The sequence below is a fragment of the Camellia sinensis genome, chromosome 7, assembly GCF_055761805.1.
Source record: "Camellia sinensis isolate YWXY chromosome 7, ASM5576180v1, whole genome shotgun sequence".
Taxonomy (NCBI): domain Eukaryota; kingdom Viridiplantae; phylum Streptophyta; class Magnoliopsida; order Ericales; family Theaceae; genus Camellia; species Camellia sinensis.
Window position 1 is genome coordinate 144,953,954 of NC_138967.1, and position 25,572 is coordinate 144,979,525.

Below are 25,572 nucleotides of genomic sequence, written 5' to 3' on the forward strand. Positions count from 1 at the left end.
AATTTTTTAAAAAAAGTTCCCTTATTATATTTAACAAATTAAAATCTATTTATCTATCTATATCTAAAGCAAAGGCTTGAGGCCTGAGTCGGTGTTAAACGCTCTAAACCAAGACCTTCATTCTGATAAACAAGATCCTTAGCGATCATTTGATAGACAAGATCAATTTGATAAACAAGACAAGACCTTAACCGCTTAAGTGACACGTGTTTTCAAATCAAAATAAAAATTTATATATTTCATATTTAACGCCATATCCATTGTAGACACCTTAGCCTCCGTTTGGAAAGTGGGTTGACTTTTTGACTTTTTTGACTATTTTAGCCTGGGCTAAAAAGCTTGGTTTGGGAAGGGCTTTTTGGCTTTTTGGCTTTTTTGACTTTTTTTGTGAGAGAAGAATGTAATGATTATGGGTTGGATGTGATGTTTTGTTTGTTATGGCTAAAATAGCCTATTTTGTTTTTTGTGGCTAAAATAGCCAAAAAAGCCTGAAAAAGTCCTTGCCAAACAGAGGCTAATTATTATTATACAAAGAGAAAGTCCAACTTGATATTTACGTCTCACTTTTTTAATTTTGCCAATCTACCCCTATATAATGTCACTTGTTTAATTTTGCTAAAGTACCCCTATAACAATTAAGTGGGGGTAGTTATAACCTAAATCTAGGTTTTTTGTTTTTTGTTTTTTTTTTTTTTTTTTTGAAGTTTCTGATCTTATTTCAAATTTTGAATTCAATCATACCATTTATAATTTTTTGTTTCTTAAATAAATTGATCATATACACGCATGTGACACCACTTCTAAGTATATATTTGTACATACAATAATTAATTAATACTAATTGGAACTAAGGCAGAAAAAACAAGGCAAAGAAAGCAAATGGAACTCCATTTTCATGTCGGTGGGTTGAGATAGCCACATAAGTGAGAACAATCCAACCACACTGCTAGCAGATATACTACTATTAATGTATGCCAATATATACTATGCAATCAGTTCACAGAAATTATGAAAGCTCCACATCAGGGGACTCCGGAGATTCTTGATCAAGGTTCGACCAAACTAAGAAAAACACCACCGAAACCTCATCACAAGGGAAAAGGGCACAGAGGATCCGTACTCGGTTCGCCTCTTTTCCCCAATTACCAAATTGACTTCAAGCTAAACATCAATGTAATTAGAGAACAAGAGAAGAGAAAGTATTGGAGTGGATGTTTGTCATCATATCATTGGAGTAGGACCCTCTTCCATTCCAGTATCAACTTGGGTAACTCCCAACATGATTCCAGTCAGCATAAGCTTGCCAGCGTCAGGGAAATCCTTGTGCTGCATCAAGATTGCTTCAACAGAACAACCCGTATCCTTCAGAGTTTGTAGCTCCAAATTTTCTTGCCTCAGTGGCAGCACTTTGTCAAAGCCACCTTCAAAAGCCTCTGCTTCAGGTCCATAACACCTGCTCGAAGCTTGGAAAAGCATTGTTTCTCTCAGAACTTGTAAGCACTCGTCATCGCTCCACCCCTCGGCTATAGATGTTTGATAGATTTTTTCCCAATCGTCCTGATTGGCTACATTCCTCCAGCACTCCTCCAAAAGGCTTCTGTTACATTTGAGAAAGGAGGAACTGGTCCATGCAAACAAATCGAAAGGCTGTAATGAGAGCTCTCTATTTTGACTTTTTAGGCACAGCTCAATAAGGTCTACTGGTGGAAGAAGCCGATTTCCAATGTTTTTCTTTTCTTCATCATCAGGAAGAAGTTCTAAAATCTGTTCCTGCAAGGAGAGTAACACAACAAATTACACGGAAAAATGATCAAAATTTGGAATAAAATAATTTCCTGCATTCTAATCAATAGCCTTTTATTATCCATAACATTCAGAGTTCTTCACTGATAATTAGAACCCTCAAAAACAAGATAACAGCCAACAACATAATTGCTGAATTAGACAGATTCATTGCTAGAGAAAAATGTACAATCAATTGTAGAATGTACTAGAAGCTACTTGTATAGTATAGATTATAATCAAAAATATTTTCCAAATTTTAGAAGATTTTGAGCTGTTCGCATTTACAAGGTGGAGTTTGTTTTGGCTGCCACAACTACTACTAAAAAATAGGAATTTGGCGATTTTCTCTTCTTTTTTTTCTTTCTTTTCTTTTCTTTATTAAAGCTTCCAACCTCAACTAGCAAGCATCTGAAGGTTTGGCATCTGAAGGTTTGGCATCTGAAGCTAGATGCTTCTGCACTTATGCCAAACCAACCGAAATAAAACAAAACGCACTAATGTAGTTTACAAGAATCAAACTCAACCAAACATAGTCTTAAGTTCCATCAAATGGGGTCGGCAACATGAATCCTTCTTCTCCACTCAACTCTATCAATGGCCATTTGGTTAGTCAAGTTAAGGAGATTCATATCTCTATTTACTACACTAGCCAACACTATTTGAATAGAGATGCACAACTAAATTTCATCAGTAATAAAATTTTCCAGACAAATTTAGAAACACCAATCACCAAAGAAGAAAATTATTTCGAAACACCAATTACAAAGGGGGAAAAAGGAATAATCCCCAACATGGAAATGTTATTCAATAGAAAGTTTGTGTGATTATCAATGCCACACACATTGATAGTGAATTTTAGTTTACTTGACCAAAATAGAAATTCCATGATGGTTTGAAATTCACTACTTCTAATGAGCCAAGTTTAACCAAACCATAATGATTGAAGGTACCTAAGTCAAAGGAGAACTGGTCTAGAAGTTTTTCTATATGGCTAACAGCTAAGAAAAGACTTCCAAGGGAAGCATTCAAGCCAATTCATAAATGCTCAACACAAGTAAAACCCTAAAAAATGGCCAGCAAGTCCATTGATTAAATTGATAAATGAGTCATGCACATTCAAACAACATTGGTGATTGTGATGGGAAAATCAAATTATATTGCGTAAGTTTATAATTACAAAAAAAAGATTAATAAATCAGACAGCACAATCACAGATAAGGTTCCAGTGAAAAAAACAACGCAAATACTTATTCCATTTCAACATACCTGCAATTTCAGAATCCTCAAATCAGCTTCAATGCGCTTCAACTTTTCGTCACAATCAGCATTCTTTCCTGCAAAATATTAAATAACCATCATTCTCTTCTAAATGAAATGTACAAATACAAAAACAAAATCAAAATGATAAAATAAAAATTATACTGGGCAGGAGTGAAAGATATTGACAGGTTCAAACCCCAAAATAAACATTTCAGTCTGCCAAAAAAATAACAAAATATTCGGAGCTATCTGGTGAAAAAGGAATAACCTATAGACACAGGTACTTCAAATTCAAAATCCTCTTGCAAATAAGACACCACTCTAACCCCCAAAAAAACAAAGGAAACCATGTAAAAAAATATTTATGTTCTATATAGCACCGTCCTTCACTGCTATAAGTGAGCATCACAACATTGACTCTGTTTGTAAATATATCTTGATCCATAAAATCTCTAATTACATGCAGTAACATCCTAATATTAGCCAACCAAGCAATGCAACACTTGTACAACAAGAGAATATAGGGAAACAAATATTATAAAAAAAATAAAAAAGAACATGCCCCAACCAACCAACCAACCAACCAACAATAACTATTAGTAATGATACACGTTTCTAATTTGTTTCCCCAACAAACTGATACCCTAAGAAACACGAACACCTCTAAGAAGGTGACGTATCCATGTTGTGTGCATGTCGGATACGGACACTCTTTGGACACTCTTAAGGCACGTGTCCGACACTCTTAAGGCACGTGTCCGACACTCTTCAAAACGTGTCTTATTTTTTAAATTTCTTTAAAGACTCGGACACTCTTTGGACACTTGGAGGACATATGTGTCAATCGCTTAAACACACGTGTCTATCAATTAGACACATGTGAAACTATTTATAAGTTTGAACAAAACAACTTAAGATACAATAATAAAATAAAACCCATATAAATTTATAGAAATTAGTGTTATATTACATTTTTATTATCTTTGAGTGACATATTTATATATATAACATATAATAAATATATAAAATTATATATTTCATGTGTGTCCCCCATGTGTCATGTCCTACATTTTTTGAAAATTCACCTGTCGGTGTGTTTATATCGTATCTGTGTCGTGTCACGTGTCCATATCCAGGCTTCTTAGCTGATACCAAATGGGAACTAAGATTGATTCACTTAAGTAGTAATATCAGCAGCCATTCCAATCATCTTATGTGGACAAGTTCCATCTTTCCAACTAGCATCAATTTTCCAATAGAAGTCTCCAGAAACAACTTTAAATTAGCTAAAGATTAATGTTCATCTTGCAGGGCAACTTTGATAAGACTTTGATGAAAAACAGTTCACCGATGGTTGAAAAGGATCACAAATTCATGTGCAACTTCAACAACTCCGACAATTCACTGAATTAAATGCAATAAACTGAATTTGAAACGACCAACAGCATACAAAACTTGTAGGTGACCTAGGAAGCCTATATTAATTTTTTAAAACAAGTTCATACAATTCATCATTCATCATGAACTCGTCTGTGTTTGCACATCCACCGCTATTATGGCCCACTCACCCCACCAATATCAACTTCGGGCAATTAGCACGCTCATTTCTCTAGTTTATTATTTGGCAAGTCCAAGAATAATTTGATGCTGCTACCAAGACCATTCAAAATAATATCTTACCATTCGAAGTCATGCTTCAACAAAACAGAACACAGATGACCAATCACTGAATATTAAGGTTCATGGGAGGATGTTGATTATTACTTTGTTCATTGGAAGTTGGTCATGCAGCTTTCTAGGCTTTTCTTCTTCTTCTTTTTTATCTTCTTCTAAACTTTATAGGCTTCAAGGTCTGGTTTTCAGAGGTAGGATTTGGCTATCCTTTGCTTTTGTGCTTTCGTGGGTATATGCTAATGACTATCTTTTTACTTTCAAACAGCATGTGTCAAACAGCAATGCTTACAAACAAAGTTTCAAGGATGATCTCATGGCTTTTAAACAGAATCAAAATCAAAGCAACACAGCTCTTTCATGCTGAATTAAGAAGCCCCAAACAAAAGATGGTGCACAAGCATAATGAAGTGCATGAAAGCAATTCTTGATCAAGGATAAGTTGGCAAAGAACTGGAACAACAGAAAAAGGTGCTACAGTTATATCTGGCAGGGGTAAGTCTTGGAGCTAGACAGTATAAATGAAAACCTGCCACTGCAGCAATCTTTGAGAGTTGCAGAAAACGCTTTCTTTCTGCTAAAGTTGGCTCCATTTTTGTGCCGTAAGACTCAATCCCCTCTACAGCTTCCGCAATTGAGTTATCATCTTGAGAAAGAGCCAGTGCATGAAGGTTTTCGGAAGCTGAGCAAAACTGATGAAGGAACACTTCATGAAGCCATAGGAGATCCCGGTGCTGCTTTAGAAAAGTAGCTAGCTCTTCCTGGAACTCTTCCCCAAGTCTTAGAAGCTTGGAAAACTGTTTGCTGTCATACAATTGTTTGAACACAAAATAACTGAACCCTCCTTTGGGTCCCATGCTCTCATGCTGCAAAGTAAGTCATTAGAATTGTCAAGGCAAGTGGGCCCATAAAATAAGCCAAGGAAAGGCAGACAAGGATATACATGCATAGATAGTGTCCAAGTGATAAGAGAAAAAGAAAATGTTCAAAGAATAAGGACATCATACTTTATCATCCAGAAACCTTAACTACTAAAAATAAAGAACAAAAGTATAATTTTCTTTCTTACCATAAGGTTTCTAAGGAGTTCTGAATCATTTAGATCACAGCATATATTCCACATAGTTTGATATCCTTCATGCCGTTTTGCAATAGACAACAAATGTAATGAAAGCTTTCTAAGATTTGCTTCACTTTGCTCTTCAGTTCCTTCACTTGAGTCCTGCAAAGACAAGAAGGCTATACTTAATAAGAATACCTTAGAGTTCCCAATCTTCAACAATAAAGCACCCACTCATGAGTTTCCTTTTTGTGAATTGACTCCACCTCAATCTGCTTAGAGTTGATTGCAATTAAAATAGGTTACGTGCAATACTGATTTTCTTTTCTTTTTTCATGGATAAGCAGGTTTCAATAGCTAGATGCGCATAGGAGGTACTCGAAACTTTACCCAACTGCCTGTACAATAGCAGTTAATGGCAATTTATAAAGAGCCAGGAGGAAACATCAGTCTTGCTTGAGCAAAGCATAATAGACAATGCAAAGCTTGCTGACATGCGGATGGCATACTAACAATGAAACATATGTACAGTATTTATGTGATGACAGCTACTGACATGTCATGCAGCAAGTGGCCATTCTGACTAGTGGCACTGGACAAACTCAGCCAGTGGCAATAGCAGGCACCAACTTTGAAATGGTCATGCCTTGAATAGAATATTACAATCCTAGGAGTTTTATTTTATTTTTATTTTATTTTTATTTTTTTTTGATAAATAAAATTACCATCCTAAGAGATGACTTCAAGCAACACAATAAAAATATACATCCTCCCAGTTAATGGCAGTCAAAGCATAAAGTAACTACTTGTGAAAGAACAGAAGCAGACAAAGTTTGTGCCTACTGCTTTGAGGGGATGAATAGGTCAAGCTCAAAGAAAAACTATGTCAATTTAAAATTCAAAAGCAGCAGCTTATTAAATCAATTTGCTCAATGTACATATATCGATTGACCAATCACTCAAAAGCAAGCCACACAATAACAAATAAGAACAAGACAAAACAATATACGTGGAAAACATTAGTAACAATCCCTAAGGAAAAACCTCAGCCACCTTAACAATCAAGAACAACACTCACAAAATAATGATTTACAACCCAACTGAGATGCATTCAAATCTTGTCATCTTGACCATGAAGTTCAACTTTCACCCACTGGTGGCTCCAACCCCATTGGCCTTCTCTTAATGGCTCGTCCATAGAATGATAAAGCCTTAGCACCTTGCAGCTATAACTGTCATCAACCTACCAACGAACTCCACACATTGACCTCCATTATATGCGGCTCTAATCACAGTCAGCCAATAGCAAGGATGCAGTGCAAGTGAGTGTGTGGGTTTTTTTTTTTTGACAACTAAAAGGTAAAATTTATTAAAAGCCAAGCATCAAGACGATGGAAACAAATAACACCCACCCCTAAACATGTAAAGAATCTATAAAATCACAAAAGAAAATAAATCCATAACCACTCTTCCCAAAGCCCAACTATACAAAACTACCAAGAACCTATTCTTCAAAAGAGGATCTCCACCCCCCGCTCCAACCAAAGCAGCCACATCAAGCACAAAGGTACAAGATCACAGACCTTATGGAGTTCGGAGTTCCTTCTATGGGATTAATATAGCAACAATTTCTTGATAGGCTAGGGATTCCAAAGTGACTAAGGCCTCTAAACAAAGTTTCACTAGGGTTAGAACAAAAAAACCACAACCCTTTATATAATCAGATATAGAAAAGGATTTCACACATTTTCCAAATAACAGTGTGCCCACTTGTGTGCCCTTCGGGTGAGTATTGAGCAGCTCTCTCTGCATCCGCAGTACCCGTGTGGGTGCCTTTCAAGAAGGTATCAAACTGGAGTCTATGGACTGCTGCAAAGAGCTGCACGTGGCACCCACACAAGTGACCTTCCAGTGGGGCTCCCAAATTTGTCTAACGGATGGATAAGTGTAGCAGAAAAGAAAATACAGGGTCATTGCCTTCGATACTATAAAAATATAACCCAACCAGTCTAACCTCAGGGGCAGACCCCAACCAAAATGCGGGGTGGGGCAATAATAGTTTTGAACTTTTTTACGATATAATACTCACAAGACGAAGTATAGGTCAATAAAGATGAATTTTATAAAGTAAAAACTATGCCCTAGACTAATTGCAACATGCTCAATGCAAATATACATGACGAACGCTTGGAGCCACTGTTGCATTGTCTCTGAAAATCTTTAATCTTTAGAACTCATATACTCTACTCTCAACCAAGACACCCTCGCACGTGTTTTTTGTTGACAGAAATTGCTATAACGCTATCATGTAACAATAACAACTTGACTTGACTACAATACTCATATCATGCCAATGATGCCACAAAAGAAATAAACATACCAATCCATGTAACCGTCACTACATCTTAAAGTGAGTTCTACTTTTGAAAATATATTTCAGTATTTTGGTGCTTGGACCTTTATCTTCACTACCGTTACTAAGCAGTTGCACTACGAGATTTTTTTTTAATATGTTCCTATTATTTACCTCTAAAATACGAAAATAAGTTATAAAATATGCATTCAAACAGCCCCTAGGGTAAACGCCTCATTTTGACTGACGTTAAAACTTTAGGCGCTTGAAAACTTTCCAATAATGAAACGGTAAATACTTTATGCCAAGAGATATTTGAAGTTGTTACGAGCTGCTGTATCACCCCTTTTTAAGCCAAAACCATCTTTTTGCGAAAACGACCATTTTTCCCTTGAACCCATTTTAGCCAAAACCTAACTCTTTGGTCCCACTTAGAAGAAAAGGAGAGGGGAAGGTCCGATTGAGTCTGAATTGATGATATTTTCAAAAGCATTGACCTATTTTTCATCTAAAAACGCCGATTGAGAATTAATGGTGCTTACTTAGGCAACAAGCATCCCCAGAAGACGAAAGGTTGACTTGGGACCTTGTGGACCAATGGGTTGACCAACACACAGTACATCGGGAGAGTCAATTTGCACGTCGTATGGAAAATCCACACGTTGCATGCAAAATCCGCACATGGAAACCCCACACGTTTGCATGGAAATCCGCACCTCATTTGCACATGTCCCTGAGCTAGGCACATGCATGGTGTGCCCGCACATGCTTTGTGTAGTTGCACAAGCCTAGTATGCCTGCATATGATCCCGACACCCTAGAATTCTATTTCGCTTTAGACTGTTGTTGCGTTTTGGACATGATCCCGAAAGCGATAAAGCAACCCTAGCAACTCCTTGCTTGGCCCCCAAACCTCTCCTTGCCTATAAATAGACCACCACCACCCCTTCTCTCTTGAAGGGGATCAAGAGTTTGAGCTTCTTGAAATGTTTTACGAGAATTAGAAGTGTAAGCCTTGCACCCTTAGTCTCAGTTCTGAAATTCCTAACCCTAAACAGTAGCTCTACAACTAAAAGTAGTCTAGGTTTTGAAGAAAAGTTTATCAAAGCAAAGCCAAAGCTCTAAGGAAGCTTTCAAGCAAGGATTTTTACTTTTTCAATTGTGTTCTTCAGTTTGTTTCAAACCAGTGGGTAAGTCCTCTGATTTTGTTTATTTTAAGTATGATTAAATCATGTTTTTATTATTAGATCATGGTTAGGGTGTTAGCATGCATATGTGAACATGTAGGCTATTAGAGTTGCATATTTTTCGCTTTGTTTTGCATGTTTTAGTTAGATATGTTGTTAAAATTGATGTCTAAAAAGAAATAGAGAATTGTATTATTGATTGATATTGTGTTGTTCTGTCTATTACAAATGGTTCCTTATATAGATGTAGGTGTAGTGGATGGTGGTAGTGGTGTAGTGGGTTAGGTTTAGTGGAGTAGGTGAGGTGGTAGTGGTGGTAGGTGATGGTAAATTCTAACAGCCCCCCGCAAACTCAAGGAGGATAGAAACTAACCAACTTGAGTTTGGAGAGAGTAACAAAACAAGAAAATACATAAAAATAAAAGAGGATAAGAGACACTGTATGGTCGTGTCAGACCATTGGTGAAGACACTGGATGGTGGTGTCATAACGTTGTAGAGGACACTGTATGGGGGTGTCATAACCATGTAGAGGACACTGTATGGTGGTGTCATAACGATGTAGAAGACAGTTTATAGGGTCATGTCGGACCGTTGTAGCAGACAATGTTGTGACAGTTTACGGAGTCTTGCTGGACCCTTGTAGAAACTAACCGGAATCAATGTCGGGACAGTTTACAGAGTCTTGTCGGACCCATGAAGGAGCTAACCGGAATCAATGTCGGAACAGTTTACAGAGTCTTGTCGGACCCATAAAGGAGCTAACCGGAATCAATGTCGGGACAGTTTATAGGGTCATGTCGGACCGTTGTAAAAGGCTAACCGGAATCAAATGTCGGGACAGTTTATAGGGTCATGTCGGACCGTTGTAAAAGTTGCACCCTCAAAAGGTGTGCCCAATCTTTCAAAAGGCGTGCCATCAAAAGGCGTGCCCAATTCATCAAAAGGCGTGCCATCAAAAGGCGTGCCATCAAAAGACGTGCCATCAAAAGGCGCGCCCATATTGTCGGCGAGCGTCGAGCGGCGCATGATGCGCGTGTCTGCCGCTTCGTCATGTTCTATATAAATCAATGCGGAGGCTGAGGCAGAAAACCTGCTAAAATCTTCTGAAAAACTCTTCCTTGCCTGAGAGAGAAACTCTGTAATACGCTGTAACCAACCCGTCTCTGAAACACTCAGCAACATGGCCTCTTCTTCCCATCCAGCTACCCAAAACATGGTCTCCTCTTCCCGTGGTCTGCTCACGCTCTTTCCAGAACTGAACGAGCCCACAAGAGAAATAACTGGTGCGGTGGCCAGTGAACCTCAACCAAACACCTCTGGTTTTGCTCCGTTGAACTTTCCGATGCGGTCGGTGGAGCAAAAAATGGCGGTGCAAACTGATATTGAGGCCAATCAGTATACTCTGAAGTCATGTGTGGAAACCATGACTGCGGTCACAAACTTGTCGCACCGGCTGCAGAGCAGGACAAATGAGGTGCAACAGTTAAACTCCCAACTGGCTCTGCTCCAACGCATGTATAAGGATGCGCGAGCAGAGATAAGTGTGCTAAAGGCAGAAAACAAGGAGCTGAAGCGGAAGGCCACCGTGATGTTCCGATTCGGAGGTCCACCATATGCGGCAGTGGAGGAGTATGAGGGAGTGAACGTGCTCGGTGGACAAGGAAACACGGAGGCAACACCGGCAAGGGCCGTCCAAGACGGAGGCAAAAAGAAGAGACCGGCTGCAGAGTAGAGAAGAAAAAATCCCACTGTGGGTGGGGTGGTTTTGTTTGTGTGTTTTTTGTTTTTTTTTTTGTTTTGTTTTGTTTTTTTTTTTTTTTTTTTTTTTTTTTTTTTTTTTTTTTTTATGTAAAATGGTGAACGGGGGGAGCCCCGACATGAATAAAAGGAGTGTGGTGTGCAAGTTCGTCTTCTGCCTGGTTGGTTTTTTTTTTTTTTTTTTTTTTTGGGTGGTTGTGCAAAAATAAAAAAAGAAAAAAATAAATAAAAATAATAATAATAATAAGAATACAATAAAATAGAGAAAGAAAACAGAGAATATTTGTGGGGGGAGGATGTGCAGGCGGTGGAATATATTAAAGAGGTTTGGATGAGTAGGTGCAGAGAGGAAGATTAGTTTAAAAAATAAAAAAATAAATAAAAAAGGGGTACATGATGATGATGATAAAATGAATTATATATATATAGATAAAAGAGAAAGAAGGTTTGGGCGGTTGATTAAAAAAAAAACAAAAAGAAAGATGGGTTTGATGATTATGCTTGTTAAAAAAGACTAAAAAAGACACCACTATCGTGAGCCTCCACAGATGAAGCAGAAGGGGCCCCACGGTCAAGAACATCTTCCCAAGTAGGAAAAACAGATGTGAGAGAAGCAAAAGCCCTGTGAGAGTTAACGGCTGTGGTGTGCTGCGAGAGAACAGTACTTACTAAACCATCCAGAACACTTTCATTGGAACCAGAGGAGGACTGATCGTCTTCCTCCTTCAGGCACACCCAAGCTTCAATCCCACCACCATCAAAGCGATCCAAGAAATATGTACAATGCTATGGCTGTGGGAATCCTGAAACTGAGATAATCATCACTAAGGAGGAGGGCTGAAAAAGAGAGGCTCAAGGAAGGGGCAGTGGCAGATTGACACATCTGCGGAGGCTGCTCGCCTGCGGATTCAGGAACAACTGAGTGCTGTTACAGCTGGTATGGTGATGCTTTCAACCAATGAAGAGAAGCTGAATTCGGCTAAAAACTCTCCCGAGCGTGAAGAGCAATCCAAGGTTAGCACATTTGCGAACGGAGGCAGATCGGAACATGTCTTGCCATGGTGGAGAAGCTGAGGTTGATTTGGGGTCTGAATATGGCGCAAGTGGCGAAGCCGGACTTGGCGAAGAGGACGGAGGTGAGCTGAATGAGCCAGCTCGACTCGCCGGTGACGCCGTGGACGACGGCGATTATTCCGATGATTCAGTTATGGGATTTGTGGCAGCGAATGGAAGGTATGTGTAGAGGTCCGGCGGGCGGCCAAAGCGAGACTGCCGCCCGTCGGTGAAGCAGAATGACTAAGTTGTTAACCTTGCTCTGATACCATGTTAAAATTGATGTCTAAAAAGAAATAGAGAATTGTATTATTGATTGATATTGTGTTGTTCTGTCTATTACAAATAGTTCCTTATATAGATGTAGGTGTAGTGGATGGTGGTAGTGGTGTAGTGGGTTAGGTTTAGTGGAGTAGGTGAGGTGGTGTAGTGGGTTAGGTTTAGTGGAGTAGGTGAGGTGGTAGTGGTGGTAGGTGATGGTAAATTCTAACATATGTATAAACAGCATGTTTAGGATGGTTAAACCTTTATATTAGCATGCACATAGCCCAGTTTAATCATCATGTAATATTCAGCATGTTAGATTTGTTATGTGTTAGTTGTTTATTTGCTTTGAATCATGTTAGTAACACCTAAACCGGGTTTAGGTTTGCATTGTGTATGTTTAGTAGCATGTTTAGGATCATTGTACATTATTTCATACATATTTTGCATATTTGTTGCTTTGCGGTGGAATTCGGGTTAAGTTTCCTTGTCTTTCATAGCATATTGCTTGTTTGGTGCATTGTTCCTCAATAATGCAAGTTTACGTGTTTTTGGTGCTCAATTGTGTATTTTGAATGATTTTTAATGATGTCGCTTGAGTTGATTTGTATTTATAACCATATGAAATAAAAGTCTTATCTTATGTAAGAAAATCATTGTTTTGTGAAAAATCTTTGGCTTGATGTGGTTGTATTCATTAAATCCAACTTGAATGATGTCTTATTTATTCAATCACCTAGTTGTTAGATTAGTAAAGGATTTAGGTTAACAATTGACTTTATGGAATTATTTGACCATATTATCTCATAAAATAAAGGATTAGTAGAGGCCAATCACTTGAATTATATGAAAGGGGGTGCATCAATTAATAACCTTCCCTTTTTGTACCTAAGTTCCCAAACCGAGATGTTTGGTTATGACGGATTAGTGCCTATATTATGTTTTCAGAGTCCTAAGGATTTTTAGTTTCCCATAAAAATTAAGTGGGGACTCTTTCGATGTGGGATTTAGGTTTGGTACAACATGTGTGGAAACACGCCTAATACCCAAAAAAGAAGGCATTGCACTTGGTATTTTAGCATGATGAGGAAGAAGAAGAAACAATTACGAAATAATGAATACTCACAAAAATTGAGGGGACAAAAATGATATCAAAGAACCTTAACAGTAAGACAAGTTTTCTAGCACAGTGAAGTATCCAATGTACTTGCATAACTTTCTCAACTCAAGGTTGAATCACATTAAGAATTAAGTTCTAAAAGCATAGTCCCAACTACCACAAACAATCAATGAACCTAAATGACTATTATAGAAGCAAGTTGATTTTATGAGGAAGTGCCAAAGTATCCAGCAAAAAGAAGTCTGAAGTCCACACATGCACTAATGTTGTGTTTGGTTGGGGGATTTGGAAAGAGAAATGAAAAAGGCAAGTGAAATGGGAATAAAATATACCTATATTTCACATAGTTTCACACACCTTTTTCCTTTCCTTTTCCAAATTCCTTTCCAAATCCCCCAACTAAACACAGCGTAAAAGAAATTAAACCATATAATATTTATACACAAGGTCATTTTTTTAATGTAGATGAATACACAGCCAGGATAACAAAAGTAAACACATAAGAGCACAAGATTAACCTGGTATCTGGTTTCAACCAATCTTTTCACCAGCTGGTAAAGAGAGTCAAGAAGAGCATCTCTCCTTTTCCAGTATTCATCCAATAATCCTCTGTATTCATCTTCACGCTCAACTTTTGCCGTAATAGCACCAGAATATGCCTCAAGTAATACTTCAGCCAGTACTTCTAAATTAGAATAAAAATCTGATTTTCTAGACATATCAAGATGAGACATTTCATTCAACAGCTGAAGCATGAAAGAGGCAATGCTCCACAGGCCACTTCTTACCACTGGTTGACTATACCATGGTGTTAAACCCTCAGGAGCGGGATACCACATGTGATACTCATTTTTGTATTGCGATGCTGTGCGAAGCAAAGTCACGCATGCATTTGACAGTTCACAAGCTCTTTGAATCTGAACCACAAGTGGCATCTCTGTGCTGATCAAATAACCTAGTTGTTTTTCTAAGCAATAAAACAATTCTTCAAGATCTGAAACCTTACTGTAGAATACTTCAATGTTGTCCCTATCCATAAGAAGAACAGTATTCCGACGGGCTCGCTCACCAACTAATTGAAGCAGATCCCAAAGGGAACCAGAAATTTCACTTTCTGAACTAGAATAGGGGGAACCAACTCCAGTTGAACGGTTCTGGCTAATCAAGTTTTGCAGTTCCCTGAGCTGAATCATGGCAGCAAGCTTTTCACCATGTTCCATGATAGTATGCAGCGATTGTCCTGACAACAAAAAACAATACCCTAGGCTTAATGGATGCATCAGAAAGCAATCATAACAATTATATAATTGAGCACAATAGAGAATAAGCAGCTGCTCGCATGATTTACACAAGAATCTTACAAAACAGAAACCATATTCATTACTTGACAATTAAAAAAGTTGGTCATTGACTCATTTCTGTTCCAAAGATGATAACAATTATATAATTTGAGCACAATAGAGAATAAGAAGCTGCTCGCATGATTTACACAAGAATCTAATGAAACAGCAACCATATTCATTACTTGACAATTAAAAAAGTAGGTCATTGACTCATTTCTGTTCCAAAGATGACATTTTGTTGCTCTTATATTACAACATGGCCTAATAATAACAATACTAAATCTAGATAAAGTCACACTCAGCACACCTACAGAAGTGATCATGTTCAAACACCAATGACTTTGCTTCTGCAATTCCTACATTACTAACCAGCAACAAGAACCATTAGACTAATAAGCATTTCTTAGGCCTAAAGGTTCAATACATATGAAATATATGCTAAAGATAAAAGCTTCATTAAACAAGAGCTTTCAAGGTTAACAAACACCAGATGTGAAAAAATAATAATATTAATAGCATATATATATATAACAAACATGGATGCAACAGGCAATAAAATGGACAAAAGATCGTACTCTGTCTTGAACACAATTCCTCATGGCACTTGGATAAAGCAAGAAACTGGAGAAACTTTTGATGCTTCTGCTGCTTATCCATGAGTTGAGTGGACACAATAGCCAGAGCCACAATCTCGGTACCTCTGGTTGTTGTCCAATGTTTAGCTAGGGTGTCAACAATTGATTTGCTTATCCGAGCAAAAACATTTGTTTCTCCATCCCTTTCGAATGCCCCAGAACTTCGAAGCTTATCAAGTGAGCCATCAACCTTCCCAGATAAAAGAAAATCATGGAAAAGATTATTCAATAAAGCTTCTGACTCTTCATCTTGAGCAGTCCGACGTGCAATTCCAGTGAGAACTGCCCTTTGTCTGTCTCCAGCATCCCATGCTTCTGAACTAGCCCTTCTAGGTGCAATATTGCCTGCAAATGTAAAGTTTCTTCTCTCCTCCTGTGCAGATCCTTCATTAGAGCTCCCTTTACGTGACAAGCTTCGCTCAGGTGGTTCAACTCCACCAAGTAAAACAGCCTTCTCAGGAATTGCCCAAACTCCAGCTTTCTCGGTGAGCACAGCCCATGCCCCATCTTCATCATCCTCTGAGGAAGGGAAAACTGAAGCATCTAGAACTTTTCCAGCATCATAAGGTAGATCAAATTGATAGAGTCGGGTGGAATTTCTCCAGTAATGAGAGACTGTAGCAGTTCCATCACCAGAGAGTATAATAGCAGATCCAGAAGGCTTTCCCCCAACCCGCAATCTCAAGGAAAATAAGAAGTCCTCCTCTTCTACTCTTGCTTTGGGGATTATCACTTGGATGGGAGCTTTTTTCTCCAAAACCCTCTCTTGTATTGGCACAATATTTTCGGGGGAGATATTTACCCCAGACCTATATTGCATGGTCAGAAGTGAGTACTCTATGTAGCTTGAACTGCTTAACCGGTCTTTGCAGAATGTGGCAATGAGAATGGTAATTACTTTGCCATGGTTGTCAACCTGCAGATCCAGAGGCCAGATCCGTTTCTGACCAGCCAAATTCTTCTGGATGCCCAAATCACCATCAGCTCCTATAATTTCATGAGACCAGAGTTTCAACACAGTTGTATCAGGAGCAAGTGTAATAGTGAAACACTGTATCTCATGATCCGTTAGTAAGAAAAACTGCCTACTAGTTTCCTCTGCATAATGACGTGAAGAACGCCAAATCAATGACCTTGGATACCCCTTGCTCCCTACAAGCTGACTGCTATCACTGCCTTGAGAAGCTGAACTCAAAAGGTCCGAATAAATCTTTTTCCTGTGAATGCCAGCGGGGCTGCAGAAGAATTGCCAAAGCTCACCATTGGAACCACATGCAAGAGCAACACAGATGTGTCTGCTACCAGGGATCGCGGAAGCAATCAAAGAGTTTAAACAACCTGATCCAGCTGAACTGCTTCCTGGCTTGCTGTGCTGCCGTTTTGGGGTGGTCTTCCCATCAGTAGGTGAATATGTCATCTCTAATTCATCAATAGATGCAAGACTTGTAATTGGAGAACTCCCACCTTCAGAATATATGTCTGGCCAGTATATAAGAGTTCGAGTTCTCTGATTACACATAACAATACCAGCAGAGTTAAACTGTTGAACAACTTTGTCTATGTTCCTACGTGTGCTATGCCAATTGACAATGAAGAGCATCCAACTGTTACCGGTACTAGAATTTTTTCCAATCCCTCCGTCTTCCAAAATGCTCGGAGGAAGATCAAGAACAATACATTTTCTTGAAGATGCAGGTGACAAGTAACTCCAAACAAAGAGCCTATTCCCACAAACAATCCATGCAAGGGAAGATTCCTTGTCCATTCCACCAGAGATGCACAATTCACCTGCCGAGGAAATACAATTATCCCACCACATAAGAAAGTAGCCTTTAAAATTACTAAGAATGTTGAGAAAATACTGAAGCTAACTGCACTAACCAGGAATACGCTTCTGCAAGAGATTGGCTTGTTCATCACGAACCATTTGGGGAAACTCTCCAACAAAAACAGGTTGAACTGGATCTGAATCATCCACTTTCTCACTTTTCTTGACTGGTGGAATTCTGAATCAAGTTAACAACAAAAATATAACAATTAGTCACCAAATTAGTGAACATAACTTGACACTGAACCTTTGTCATTTCTCCAGTAATGAGAGCCTGTCGTAGTTTCATCACCAAAGAGTATAATGGCATTAAAATAGCTCATGGACTTTGCTTTGGTATTGATATTGTTGAATTATGATTGGTTTTTTGGTTTAGTAATTTCTCTTTCTAGATATGGCGTTAAACTTTGATTTGTAAGTTGAATCTCTAACTATAAATCATTGTAAATAAATAAAAAATCAGCGTACCCCAGCCGTACCCATATCCTATTTTTTTAAGGTTCTGCCGTATCGGTGTACCGACACCCATGCTTCATAGGTAGCATATCATACCATACTATGGGTATTTGAATAACAAATCAATGGCCTATTCAATACTATTATGATCAAAAGGTTAAAAATAAATCAATTATATTCTTTTTAAGCAAACAATAAAAAATATGAAAAAAATGTGTTCTTTAGCTTATTAGAAAAGTGCACTTTTGTGCGCTTCACTTAACAATTAAAATTGCTTTTGTTGTTGCGCTTTACGCTATGTAAGTCGTGCTCCCAAGAATGTCGAACATTGTTGCTATTAAGAGATTCAGCAAAGAAGTTGTCTGTGAGACTGTGACGGTTCAATAAGTGTCACGTCACCACAAAGTGTCCACAAAGTATCCGTAATTATTAAATTTTACTTTCAAAGTAGGCACATTGAAGAAGTGCTAGGCAAGTTTCTGGGAGTGTCTGAGAAGTGTCTGTCAAATATGCACATGGCTCCTCCTTAGAAGTTTATGTGCTATTATGTTAGGTTTATCTTCTTAAGAATGAGTTTCTTAAAACCTAGATTTAAGAAAGCATACTATTAATTACTTAATCTTCTTGAGTCTTTATTTTTATCTTGAGAAATCACTTATATTAACACAAATAAATCAACATCATGCCAATAAGTATTACCCATTCAAGGAAGTTTGTCATTTAGAGTTATATGCTCTTTACAACTCGTTGGGCCATAAGTTGTCAAATTAGAATACCAACTATTGCTTCATTGAATTTTTGGAGTGGTACTCCTATCCACTATTGAAAGCAAGATTAAACCTTCGGAAACATAACCAAACAGCAACTACTTTATCAGAAGTTATTGAAGAAGGCAGAACAAATAATATGAAGAATTTTCAGATACCATGCGATCATCTTTCTGCCAAGTGATGAGCTAATCATGCAAGTAAACCACTTCACACCAAATGAAGGAGTGTATAATATATACTAATCGAAAAAAAAAAAAAATGTGCACGTGTCTGCAAGTGTACAAAACAAAAAATGGTTTATACAAACAAAATTCTGGGCATCATCACGCAACCGGATAATTCAAACATTTCCTTCCCAAGCACAAACCATCCAAAACAAAGCCATGAGTAAGTCCATATTCACTAAATTTCTAAAGCTCTCTCACATAAAATACGGAGACTCCTGGTTTCCTTCAATTGTCAATGAACAGAAATAAAATACAACAAAACTATGGACCCAGAGCCAACAACATAAACCAAATCTGGCCATACATATCAGATGGCAAGGCAAAGGCCCATTATAAAAATACAATTTCACCCATATTGCTCCTCCTATATTTAATATAGTTGGTTTTGTGGTCGGTTCTGTGTGTCCGTAGAGCTACTGATAAAAATCAGTCAACAAAACTCAAAGCAGAACACTTAAATTAAACCAATTCACCGATTCCATAATAGCAATTCATTTCATTACTCAGCTACCTAACTTCAACTCGAAACCCTAAAAATCAAATCAACAACACCAAACACACAACAAAATGCATTACCACAAAATTCCAATTCCCGGCGCAATCTTATTAATCTCATAGCGGAACACTTAAATTAAACCAATTCACCAATTCCATAATCGCAATTCATTTCATTACTCACATAACTTCAACTTGAAACCCACACTGTATTTTGTTGGAGATTTGAGAAGGAATTTAGAAAGGGATAAAGAAAAGGTGTGTGAAACTAACGCTGTGTTTGGTTGGGTGATTTGAGAAGAGATTCAGAAAGAAAAACGAAAACCTATATTTTCCCATTTCCTTTCCAAATCCCTCTATTTTATTCACATTTCACCAACTTTTCCTTTCCCTTTCCAAATTACTCCTCAAATCTCCAACCAAGCACAAATCTCCAACCAAACACAGCATAACCAAACACAGTGTAAGGTTGTGTGTAGATCAGGGACAAGGAAAATGTATGTAAAATATGAAATATAACTACATTTCCAAATCCATGATCCAAACACACAGCCTAAAAATCAAATCAACAACACAGAACACACAACAAAATGCATTACCGCGAATTCCAATTCCCATCACAATCTTATTAATCTCATGCCTATCTAACAAAACCAAACCAACAACTTCAACAATTAAAAAGCATTTGTGATGAAATGTACATTATTATAGTTTGTTTGAGCATATGTGAGTGGTGGTGGTAGTACCTGGCGAGAACAGATAAGCGAGGAGCCCATGGAGCAGGAGTGCCGGTGGAGGGGCGGTTAGGGATTGAATTGTCGTGAAGAGATATGCGATTCTCTGCAAGAGGAGTGATCGGTGAATCAGGAGGGTGACCTAGACGACTAGTACGGTCTTTGCGACCGCTGATATTGGATTTCTTTGTCCCCGGAGAGAACATTGCTGCGCCAGTTGAGTGTCAAAAGTTGGAGAGAGAGAGAGGGAGGAGGGGGTTAGGGTTTAAGAGGTACAGTGTATCGTGAAAATGGAGGTCAGGGTTTTTAGAATGAGAGAGGGGGAGAATTTGAATTTGGAATCGACGTTCACGATCGCTAACAACAGAGGAAGAGTGAGAGAGAGAGAGATGAGAAAATGAGGGAGTGGTAAAGTTCAGGAATTGGGGAGTTGGCGGCAGTTCATTGGTTTGACTCAAGGAAAGTCAGTGGAGTGGACTAAGTGGAGAGAGCATGGTTTCGTTTGGATAGATTTTTTTAGTTTGATTTTTTATTTTTTTAATTATGTTAGTTTAGTTTAAAAAAATAAAAAAAAAAAATTGTTTCAAAATAAATTCTTAATTTTTTTTAATTGATTTAATGATTATAAGAAAAAAATAAAATGATTATAATCTATACGTGATATTTTATCTTATTAATTAAATTAATTTATTTTATTTTTTTCGCTAAGTTAACCACTTTAACTTGTGCTAAACGACCACTAATGTGTCTCAATTTTTTTTGTTAGGTCAAAAATAGTGTTAGTATGTTAATATAATTAGAAAAAATCAATTTTTTTTGTTAGGTCAAATATAGTGTTAGTATGTTAATATAATTAGAAAAAATCTACTATTACTCTAATAGTTCAAACTGCTGTTCTCTCGCACTTATTATATCTTAAGATGTGACAACTAAACCATTGGACGCACCCAATGCAAATATATCCCGAATTCTAGAGCATTTTAATTTCAAATATCAAAATCAAACAAAAAATAAATGATAAATTACAATCACTTTCCTTAAGGCTTCTATAATTACAATGGCGTCCTCTCCTTTTTCCAAAATTACACTAACCTCCTATGAGGTTTATTTTTACAGTCACGCTACGTAGCTCAAAAGCTACGTAGCTCGAATCCCCCTAATCGAAAACGTTGTCGTTTTTTTTTTTTTTCTCAAAAGCAGAAATCAGGAGGAATAAGGAGAGGAGAGGAGAGGAGAGGAGGAGTCAGGGCCGGAGGCGGAGGCGGAGACGGCGGCCGAGCTAGAGTTGGAGCTGCTGCTGCGACGAGCTGGCGGCGAGGCGATGACGGCGGGCCGGAGCTGCGACGACGACGGGGAGCTGCTCCGACCACCAGCTGCTCCTCTTTCCCTCTTCTTCTCTCCCTCTCCCTCTCCCTCTCCCTCTCCCTCTTCCCCTCTTCTTCTCAGATCGGTTTCAAATCGAAAATGAAAAAAAAAAAAAAAAAACTAATGCCCAAAACGGTCGTTTTGGGCATTAGGGGGATTCGGGGGGCAAAATCCTCGAGCTACCAAACATTATTCTTATTTTTATTTTGCAGATTCTCTCTTTTTGTTAGTTAACATTTCTTTTTTCTTTCCTTTTTTTATAAAAGTTAATGATTAGTTGTTAAATTATCACATGAAGGAATTTTAGTTTGGAATGTATAACATTTGAAGTGATTATCTATAAATTAAAAATAAAATAAATCAATTAATCATTTTTTAATTAAACAAATTAGTATGAATTATTGGAACCAAATGAGGAATATAAGAACTTGTATGTATGTCATGCAATAAATTACATATATTTATAGTCAAACCATGTGAGTATTTAGAAATATTATTTAATATGGTATCCCAATTTGATTTTTATTAATTTAGATAATGAAACGCTCATCAATTTTATCTTATTTTTTTGAAGACAACCGAACTATATGATGCTAAGTATTGATTAAAAATTACCAAATAACTTCTCTTATATTTATGTAATTAAATTTTTAATTTGTTTTATCATCACTTTTGTCATAACAATAAGTTATTCTAAAATACACATTATTTTATGTATACCATATACAAGTTATAACATTTGTGATATTGATTACCACAACTATCATAACTAAATTTTTTTCAATCATGACTAAAAAAAATGAATCATAACCAAATAACACATAAGATATAATCGAAATAATAATCACACATTTAATGGTTACCGCCAAAAATATATCTAATGTTAAAATTATTAAACTAACCCTTTCATTAATATCATTAGTCACAAGGGAGGTCAATAATATCAGAAAAATGAGAAAAAGCCAGTATAATTGTCAGGAACCTCAAGGGAATTGACTATAATTTACCCAAAAAGGAAACCTCAATATATGTTTCTTTTAATTTAATTAAAGAAATTAAAATAATTTTATTCTTATTTCACAAAATATGTGAAAATATATTATTACTAAATATATTTTTTAAATAAAAAAGGCATAAAAATTGACATATTTTCACACACAAAAAAAGTACTTTTAGTTTTATTGAAGAGTTGAACTACTCTTGATGGATCCATGATTATGACTTTGGAAAGACAACTCTACAGTTTAAAAAATTAGGAACTGATACGAAATTGGGAGAAAAAACTGATGGAAAAATTGAAGTACTTAGCTACTTAAATAGTAGATTACATGAACTAACACAGCAACAAATAAGGAACTAACTGACTGTGGAAAAACAAATTTAGGAACTGACTAACCACAGTTGTGACAGACTCCTATGGACTTGGTAAACTAACAGACTCCTAAAAACTTGGACAAGCAAAGACTTAATCAAATTAAACTTTTAACACCCTCCCTTAAACTAAGTGCTCTTTTGACATTCAGTTTATTTAGAGAACTTCACCAGCTTATTTAGTCGCCTCCCTCAAATTGTATTCTCCATTGAACAAACACCAAGCAATCTCCGCAGCTTCACGAAAATGACCAATTTGAGGGGTTTGGTTAGAATATCAGCAACTTGATCTTCACTTCTGCAGTAGATCAGATCAATGGTTTCATCCTTTGTGAGATCCCGTAAGAAATGATACCGTACATCAATATGTTTGCTTCTCCCATGTAGAACAGGATTTTTTGACAGTTTGATTGCTAAACTACTATCACAATACACTGGAGTGGGACCTTGTTGATTATAATGTAATTATTCAAGTAGTCTCCTCAACCAAATTGCTTGACAAGCACACGACGCAGCAACAACAAACCCTGTTTCGGTAGTAGACAAAGTAACAATTTGTTGTTTCTTTGATGACCAAGAAACAGCACCTGAGCCCATCATAAAGACATAACCTAAGGTGCTTCTTCTATCATCTGGATCACCTGCATAGTCACTATCAGTGAAGCCAAGTAACCCAAAATTTCCTTCATTTCTATAAAGAATACCAAAATTAATCGTCCCAACCAAGTATTTAAAAATTCTTTTGGCAGCAAGGAGATGCAACTACGTAGGATTTTCCATATATCTGCTGATAAGACTTATTGCGTACATAATGTCTAGCCTGGTTGTAGTCAAATACATAAGACTTCCGATGATTTGCTTGTAAAGAGTGTTGTCTACTTTCCTTCCTTCATGGTCTTTGATTAGCTTAAAACCATGTTCAACTGGTGTAGTAACTGAATTACAATTCACCATTTAAAACTTGTCCAGCATTTCTCGAACATATTTCTTCTGTGAAATAAAGATTCCAGCAGAAGATTGTGCTACTTCAATGCCATGAAAGTAGTGCATCAGTCCAAGATCTGACATTTCAAACTCAATCATCATTGATTGCTTGAAATCATCAAACATAGCACTATTGTTTCCAGTGTAGATTATATCGTCCACATATAAACACACAATTAAAATCTCACCAGTAGATTTAGATTTGATAAACAAAGTATGCTCATATGGACATTGTTGAAAGCCTGATTTGGAAAAATATGTAGCTATGCGACTATACCAAGCTCGAGGAGCTTGTTTTAGCCCATACAAGGCTTTTTTTAGCTTGTATACCTTTTTCACATTCCCATGTTGCACATACCCCAGAGGCTGATCAACATATACTTGCTCTTGCAAATCACCGTGTAGGAACGCAGATTTTACATCCATCTGAAAGATTGGCCATGAGTTTTTTGCTGCCAATGCAAGTACCAATCGAATGGTATCATGCCTCGCAACTGGAGCAAAAACCTCTTTGTAGTCGATGCCAAATTCTTGCTTATAACATTTTACCACTAGGCGAGCTTTGTACTTGTCAACTTCTCCTCCTTGATTCAGCTTTGTTTTGTAGACCTACTTCACACCAATTGACTTTTGTCCTTTAGGAAAATCTGTCAATTCCCAAGTGTTGTTTTTCTCAATGGCTGCAATTTCCTCATCCATGGCTTTCTGCCATTTTTGATCTTTAACAGCATCTTGGAAAGTAACAGGATCACAATTTGAGAATAAAGCAAAATGTACAAGTGGGTCATCAGATTGATCAACACCACTTACCTCATAATCTTGCATCCATGCTGGTTTCTTTTTGGTACGTTCAAGCCGGATTGTGGTTGAAGTTTCAGAGTGATCTTCTTCAAGTGTTGCTGTTGGTTGACTTGAAGAGCTAGAATGCAATGGTTGGTGTTCACCAACCGTAGGCTGCGGATGTCTTTCTTCTTCTTTATTATCATCAAAGTTTATAGGAATGCTCTAGCTTGAACTATTGACAACATTTGTTAATGTTTTCTCTTCATCAAAGATCACATCTCGACTGATGACGATTTTCTTGGTGATGGGATTATACAATTTATAAGCCTTTAAGTGCTCACTAACCCCTAGAAAAATACACTTTTCTCCTTTATCATCAAGTTTCTTCATTTTCTCATCTGGAATGTGTGCATATGCAATGCACCCAAAAATCCGTAAGTGGCCGACACTCGGTTTTCTACCACTCCAAGCTTCTTCAGGAGTCCGATTACGAACTGCCATGGTTGGACTTCTGTTTAGGAGATGTATACTCCACAAGACTGCCTCGGGCCAGAAACTCTTCGAAAGAGGACTTCTATTCAGCATACTCTGCACCATATTTAAGATTGTACGATTTTTCCTCTCCGTAACACCGTTTTGTTGTGGTGTGTAGGATGTTGTAAGTTGTCTTTTGATTCCATGCATCTCACAGAAATTTGCAAATTCCCGTGAGTTGTATTCCCCACCACGATCAGTTCGAAGAGTTTTGATAGATTTCCCAACATCTTTCTCAAAAAGAGCTTTGTAATTTTTGAATGCCAAGAAAGCTTCAGATTTTTCCTGCAAGAAATAGACCTATGTTTTTCTACTAAAGTCGTCAATAAAGGTAATAAAGTACCTTTTGTTACCATTGGATGGTGGATTAATAGGTCCACAAATATCAAAATGAACCAATTTTAGCACCATCTTGGCTCTCCATGCTTGTCCTTTTGGGAAATGTTCACGATGTTGTTTGCCAATGATACACTCTTCACAAACTTGCTGAGGATGATCAATCTGTGGAAGACCAATCACCATATTCTTTTGATG

The 25,572-nt window shown here is 37.4% G+C and overlaps 2 protein-coding genes across 2 annotated transcripts; both read right to left on the reverse strand.

Moving 5' to 3' along the window:
* Positions 1-871: 871 nt before the first annotated feature.
* LOC114298393 (Nucleoporin, Nup133/Nup155-like protein) lies at positions 872-20,524 on the reverse strand. Its single transcript, XM_028242957.2, has 8 exons — positions 20,014-20,524; positions 17,373-17,497; positions 15,432-17,279; positions 14,032-14,753; positions 5,786-5,938; positions 5,246-5,582; positions 3,052-3,119; positions 872-1,770 (listed from the first exon to the last, which is right to left on the reverse strand). The coding sequence occupies exons 1-8, from the start codon at positions 20,205-20,207 to the stop codon at positions 1,222-1,224; spliced, it is 3,996 nt and encodes a 1,331-aa protein (XP_028098758.2). The 5' UTR covers positions 20,208-20,524; the 3' UTR covers positions 872-1,221.
* Positions 20,525-23,202: 2,678 nt separating this feature from the next.
* LOC145796154 (secreted RxLR effector protein 161-like) lies at positions 23,203-23,691 on the reverse strand. The gene is made up of 2 exons (XM_082881183.1): positions 23,546-23,691; positions 23,203-23,428 (listed from the first exon to the last, which is right to left on the reverse strand). The coding sequence occupies exons 1-2, from the start codon at positions 23,689-23,691 to the stop codon at positions 23,203-23,205; spliced, it is 372 nt and encodes a 123-aa protein (XP_082737309.1).
* Between the last annotated feature and the right edge of the window lie 1,881 nt (positions 23,692-25,572).